We start from the raw sequence: 7,043 nt of genomic DNA, 5'->3' as shown, positions 1-7,043 counted from the left end.
TTAAAACTGGATCCGCATAACAACATCATGTTTTTGCTCTTGTAGGGTACATTTACATTTATTGTTATAGATAACATGGCGGCTGCGGGCTAAGCAGTCCCTGCAACCGGAGGCATCGCCTCACGAGGGGTATACCTGGAGCGAAACCCGCGCTTGGGTTACATAAACCTTTTAGATAAAGGGGAAGCCTTGGATTTGGTTGCAGTTTGCAGACTGATTTAGAATGGGTGACAGCGAGCTGGCACTAGCCCATTACTGACGAAAGCTGCTTATCCCCCCCCTCCAACCCCCCCGCCCGCCCTTGGTTGCCATAGCGATGAACAGGAGCAGCAGAGTAGCTGCCAGTGAGAAAATCAGCATCAGGCATCTGTGGGGGTCTGCAGGAGGAAGGAGGCAGGATCAGGGAGACGGCAAACATGGACTTGCATTGTGATTGTGCTGAGTCCCCGGCAGCTGAGCAGCCATCAGGAAAGATTAATAAGACTGCATTTAAATTATTCGGGAAGAGGAAATCGGGCAGCGCTATGCCAACGATATTTGGGGTGAAAAACAAGGGAGATGGGAAGAGCACGGGCAAAATGGGCATGGTACGTAGCAAGACCCTGGATGGATTAGCTGATGCTGTGCTGGAGAACAGCAAGAAAGACGAGCAGAGTCCATCGGAAGCTGCCGCTGTCGATACCACCAGCACAGATGCCAACAGCCAGGCGGTCACAATAAAGACAGATGTTTCGCCCAGCAGCCCCGTATCTAAATCACACACTTTCTTTTCTTTGCTAAAAAAGAATGGGAAATTAGAGAACGTGAAAGGGGAGAATGCAGAACAGAGATCTGGCAGCAGACAAAAGAAGGGACTGAAGGGCTTGTTTAATAGCATACGGTGGAACAGAAAGGAAAAACATAACAAGGACGATAAAGAAGGGGCTCTAGAGAATCAACCAGACTTTATCCTGTCCGGTTCTTTGACAGCAAGCTTAGAATGCATCAAGGAGGAAATACAAAAACCTTTGTGTGAACCAGAAGTACCTGCAGAGACTTTCACGGTTGATTTACCCTGTGAGGAACAGAGCAGGGAAGTCACCACCTCACTTGAGGACAATCAATTGAAAGCAACAGAAGAACCTCCTTGCTCATCACACCAATCGGTCAAACCCCAAGATGGAGATTCTGCAGGTAGCCCGCATATGGAGCACACTGACCAGCTACCAGAACCGGCGGAGGAGACCCTACAGGAAAAGAAGGAGGAGAACATAACAGGTGAACTTCCAATAACCAATATTTCCTTTGTTGAACCCGAGTGTGATAGTGGGCAAGAAATTGCAGTCCCCGACCCTTCTACTGTTGATCCACCCTCTGAACCATCTTTTGATCGTATATGTTTGATGTTGGCTGATGTTACATCACTGAAAAGCTTTGACTCTCTTACAGGATGTGGTGATATTATTGCCGACCAGGACGATGATGGAGGCAACACTACCGCTGCGAGGCTTATCCATGGGAATGGCAAGAAAGCCATTTCCAAAAAGACCCCAACTATTGTTGCCTATCAGGGAGGTGGAGAGGAGATGGCAAGTCCGGATCAGGTAGATGATAATGACATCCAAGAATTTTTGGGGATAATACCGCAACCGGAGGACGTGAGCAAAGAGGTGAGAAAAGTGAGTACTAGCAGACAGTCCTCATGGGAGGAAAAACATAGCGAGGGCACCTGTGATTCAACTGTGGTGAAACCATCTAAGCTGAAACAACTTGCTGCTAACTCTAATGAGAAAGGGGATGTTAAAAGTCGAGGGAAGGAGCAGAGAGACTCTGTTCGTAATAGCGATGAAGGTTATTGGGATTCACCCATACCAGGGCCAGAGGAAGAACCCACCAAGAGTATGGGAAAGAAAGCCCTATCAAGAGACAGCTGCAGTGGAGATGCACTCTATGACCTATATACAGAACCTGAGGAAAACACAGCCAGAGCGCATGCGGAAGAGAAAAGACCCTGCCAGACACACGCCAAGCCACTCTCTCCCGTAACTGTCACATGCCCTGTCAAGGCAAATTTTACAAAGGACTCAAAAATACCTATCAGCATTAAACACCTGCCCGTTCACTCCCCCAGCATGCCAGCTGACACTGGCACTACGCCGCCAGCCGCACAGCATCACCCAGTAAAAAGCGAACTTCCCAGAACGAAAATCCCAGTTTCCAAAGTACTTGTCAGACGGGTCAGTAATAAGGTCATAACGGGACCTTCAGGTAAAACAGCATTGCATGAACCCGCCAGGAAATAACCGGAACTGTTATGGATAGCTCAGTTTGCTGAGAGCCGCTACTGTCTTATGGACAAGCAGGAAACTGAGAAGATAATAAAAAAACAAACAAAAAAAACTTACTAAATATACAACCCAGGTCAAATTTTATCCACCTACAAGGATTAACATTTTGTCACTTTTTTTTCTTTGTCTTTTTAAATTTGTACTTTTTTTTGTGGTAAATGGCGTCCATTTCCGATATGTTAACCCCGAAAAGTCTGTCATGCTCATGGTGTGCGTCCTAAAACATTGTAGACCTTGGATGATGATGATTTTTTTTTAATATGTCTTTTATTCATAGATTTCATTTCATAGCCAGTTTCTCAGTCAGGGATGCAAAGTTCAGCTTAATAGCAAGAGTTGAATCATTTTGCCAAAAATAATGATCATAGGTGAGGTGTTTTTGTAAAAAGACTTTAGGGCCTGGTGGTATGAGGATGCCACCTATGTCATAGGTGAGTTATAACCATATGTGTGCCATGAGGTGGTGAAATGCTTGAAATATTAACGAAACCCCTCATCAAAATAGAATTGGATCTATAGGATCATGTACCATAGTGATAGATGGAATGTCCATCTTTAGACAGCCATCTCTTTGTTACGACGTCCCCACCCCTTCTATTGTATTGATGTGCGACTGAGTACACACCAGGTGGAATGCATGTGGAAGAGGGTGGTAGTCTTTTACTCCCAGTGTATTGAAGGTGCCTGGTAGAAGGGGTGCAGGTGTCCTATCTGGAGTAACGTTCAGTAACTACCCAATTTCTGGCTCTATCGCTTAGTACTGCAGTTTTAGTATGTGGGTGGACAACCCCTTTATGTGTTTGCCATTATGATCAGTAATGTGCGTACTTTCTAATCTAATCAAAGGCCTGGACCGGGGCAGATTTATCATAAGTGTGTAAAAGAAAAATGCTTTTTCGCCCATAGCAACCAATCACAGCTCAGATTCCATTTTTCAAGAACAGATTATGAAATGAAAGCTGCGTTCTGATTGGTTGCTGTTGGCAACAAAGGGGCACATTTATTAAAATGAAAGAAAACTGTCTCTGTTGCCCATTCCAACCAATCACAGAGCAGCTTTAATTTTTTAAGAGAAGAATATAAAATGAATGCTGTGTTCTGATTGGTTGCTGTTGGCAACAAATGGGCAGATTTGCTAAACTGAAAGAAAAACTGCTCTGTTGCCCATTCCAACCAATCACAGCTCAGCTTTCATTTTTCAGGAGCAGAATATAAAATTAAACCTGCGCTCTGATTGGTTGCTATGGGCAGCAAAGAGACTCCTCCTTTTAGACATTTTTTATGTCTCCCTTAAAGGGGTTCTCCAGGAATTAATAAAATGAGAATACAGAAATATTACTTTATTATAAATATATTCCTAAATACCTTCCATTCGTTAGAATGGCTAATTTTATCTGTGGAGCAATCAGGAGAGATAAAATGGCCGCCGTCCTATTAGTACACACCAAACCTGTCCTAATCACACTGCAGCACAAGTTACTTCAGAGCACAGAGTTAAAGAGCTGCCTCATCCTCCTCTCTGCTCTACTTGTCAGGGATTATGATCCTGAATGAATACAGCTGATAAGATCTCCAGCTGAATCTTTATAGGAATGGAGCTCATGAGGAGACATGAAGTACAGAGAGGAGGTGGGGGTGGGGATAACGATCAGCAGCACTTGTATGCAGTCTCCATTACCACAGTCTGTCCTGTCCGTCCTCTCTGTACTTCATGTCTCCTCATAAACTCCATTCCTACAGAGATTCAGCTGGAGATCTTATCAGCTGTATTCAGGATCATAACCACTGACAGGTACAGCAGGGAGGAGGATTAGGCAGCTCTTTACCTCAGTGTTGTGAAGTAATTCGTCCTGCTGTGTGATTAGGACAGGTTCTGTGTGCACTAGTAGGATGGCGGCCATTTTATTTCTCCTAATGATTGCTCCCTAGACAAAACGAGGCACTACAACTAATGAAAGTTATTTGGTAATATATTTATAATAAAGTAATATTTAAATATTTGTATTTTATTAATTCCTGGAGAACCCCTTTAAAGTATTGAAGAGCCCTATGTTAAAAAAAAACATGACTTTTCTTTCATTTGCAATTGGCAGTTTAACACTAAATCTGCCCAATACATTCAAAAGCTATTACCCTAACGATCATTCAGTCACCAGCTGTCTCTCCCGACTCCCCCATACACATACATGTATGGTTAGACAGAGCAAGTATGTGTTGTCAGTGAGAGGAGAGAACCGTTGCCAGACATTTCAGGAGGCGGCTTATCTCTTAGGAGAACATAAGGATCGGGTGAAAAACAATAATAGTTTGCCCAATCCTTCCCTCCAGACGTCATCTGTTGAAGATAGTTGGAAGCTCCCATACACATTAGTCATCCAAAGCCACTAAGGCCGGGTTCACATCACTGTTTATTTTTCCGTACTTCTGATCTGATCTGGAAAAAAACTGATCCTGTATAAAAAACAAATGCTGAGCATCAGTTTGCATCCGTTTCAGCAATTTCTGTCAGAGATCCGTTATTTTGGAAGGAAAAAAAGTCTTGCATGCAGGACGTTTTTTCCATCTAAAATATTGCATCTCACATACAAATGGCTCAAACGTATGCCAAATGTGCATAACTGATACTCAGGATCGTTTAGTTTTTTTTACAGGGTAAATTTTTTTCTTTTTTCTTATTGTTCTCCTGACGGATCAAAAGAACGGAAAAATAAACAATGATGTTAACCCGGCCTAATGTGTATGGGGGCCTTAAGGGGGTTGTGTCATGTCAAGCATTGGTGGCATATCACGAAGATATGCCACCAACAGTGATGGTCAGTTCGCAGTGTTCGTCAGCGAACACATGCGGGCTGCCATCTTTAGTAAGGTAGACTCACCCGTCCAGCGATGCACAGGTAAGCCGAGTCTGAAATCAAATGCAGTCACCGGGAGCAGGCAGTTCCAAGAACAGCCCGATGAAGGCCCCCGGCAGCTGTTCTCGGAACTGCCTGCTCCCGGTGACTGCATTTGATTTCAGACCGGCTCCCGGCACAGGCACAGGTAAGGGCTTACCTGTGCATCACCGGATGGGTGAGTCTACCTTACTAAAGATGGCAGCCCGCAAGCTCTTTCCGTCAGCCCCATAGAAGTAAACAGAGCGGTGGCAGCTCTTGCGCGGGATGCTTCCTGTTATTTTCTAAGGAGCTTTCGAAACTAGCTGAGGTTGCTGCTCGACTATTTTCAGCAGTCCCATAGAAAAGAATGGAAGGTCGCTGCACATGAGCGGTCCGCTCTCCTTCACTTTTTGGGCTCCGTTCTAGAGGTAGGTGCGAGTCCCAGAGATATCAAACAATGGTGGCATATCCTAGCAATTGCCACCAGTGCTTGAGATGACACAACCCCTTTAAGGCCTCATTCAGATGAGTGTTCTAGCCCTCTAGTTTAACCGCCTGTATTCTGGATGTAATATCCGGAGTCCCAATGGGTCTATTGAACCGAACCTCCAGTACCATTAAGATCTGTAGTGCTGTATGTTTGATTCTGTAGAGCCTGAGAGCCTCTTGGCGTTACATATGGAATACAGATGGTTAAAAGGGCTGTGCAGCGCTAGTATATTGATGACCTTTCCTCAAAATATGTCACCAATATCAGATCGGCGGGGGTCTGACTCAGTGTTGTTTGAAGAGGCCGCTGCACTTGTGCGAGCACTGCATCCACTGCACTCTTTAACGGCACGCCCTCTCACTTGCAGTGTAATTAGAGCTGTTTGTCCCATTCAAGCAAATGGAAGAGAAAGCTGTAGTTACACTGCACCGCCACTAGAGGGCATGCAGAAGCCGCAGCCCTTGCACAAGCGCAGCGGCCTCTTCAAACAGCTGATTGGCAGGTGTCGGACCCAACCCCCGCCGATCTGATACTGATGACCTATATCACCAAAATACTAGCGCTGCACAACCCCTTTAAATATGCCTACGGTTGAAAAGGTTAAAGAAGTTGTCTAGGATTAGCAAAACATTACTCCTTTCTTCTAGGAACAGCGCCACACCCGTCCTTGGATCTTGTCTGGTATTACAGCTCAGCTCCATTGAAGTGAAACATAGAATGTGTAGAATGTGTCGGCAGATAAGAACCATTTGGCCCATCTAGTCTGCCCAATATATCTGAATCCTATGAATAGTCCCTGGCCCTATCTTATATGAAGGATGGCCTTATGCCTATCCCATGCATGCTTAAACTCCTTCACTGTATTTGCAGCTACCACTTCTGCAGGAAGGCTATTCCATGCATCCACTACTCTCTCAGTAAAGTAATACTTCCTGATATTACTTTTAAACTTTTGCCCCTCTAATTTAAAACTGTGTCCTCTTGTGGTAGTTTTTCTTCTTTTAAATATTCTCTCCTCCTTTACCGAGTTGAAGCGGTCTGAGTTGCAATACCACGCACAACTTGCGGACAGGAGTGGCGCTGTTTTTCAAAGAGGTTTCTCTAGTCCTGGACTTGTCGTTGCGCCACGTTGCTTGGTTTGTTTCATGTTAGACTATGCCGGGTCCAATGTCCATAGCCATACCTAGCCATTCACTGTAGATACGCAGAGATATATTGGATGCTCGTTCCTTACGTGGGGGAGACGCAGCCAGCACTGTACAAACTATAAATCAGATCTATTCTTTTTTTTTATACACTGTACAGCACTTGTATGGACCAAATTCATTCCCTTCCCGTGTATGCTGTAAATAT

General features: G+C 44.7%; 1 protein-coding gene across 1 annotated transcript; it reads left to right on the top strand.

Moving 5' to 3' along the window:
* Window positions 1-383: 383 nt before the first annotated feature.
* AMER2 (APC membrane recruitment protein 2) lies at window positions 384-2,304 on the top strand. The gene is made up of 2 exons (XM_044292665.1): window positions 384-1,257; window positions 1,429-2,304. Exons 1-2 carry the CDS (start codon window positions 417-419, stop codon window positions 2,280-2,282), a joined length of 1,695 nt encoding a protein of 564 aa, XP_044148600.1. The 5' UTR covers window positions 384-416; the 3' UTR covers window positions 2,283-2,304.
* The last annotated feature ends 4,739 nt before the right edge of the window (window positions 2,305-7,043 follow it).

The sequence above is a fragment of the Bufo gargarizans genome, chromosome 1 (genome assembly GCF_014858855.1).
Source record: "Bufo gargarizans isolate SCDJY-AF-19 chromosome 1, ASM1485885v1, whole genome shotgun sequence".
NCBI classification, from domain to species: domain Eukaryota; kingdom Metazoa; phylum Chordata; class Amphibia; order Anura; family Bufonidae; genus Bufo; species Bufo gargarizans.
This window is presented reverse-complemented; position numbering and strand designations above follow the sequence as displayed.

What these genes read in the sequence shown, in the direction of transcription:
- AMER2 (XM_044292665.1), top strand. Translation starts at nt 417, where the DNA reads ATGGACTTGCATTGTGATTGTGCTGAGTCCCCGGCAGCTGAGCAGCCA. An exon ending in GAAGGAGGAGAACATAACAG is followed by an intron (nt 1,258 to 1,428) that starts GTGAACTTCCAA and finishes ACTCTCTTACAG; the next exon opens with GATGTGGTGATATTATTGCC.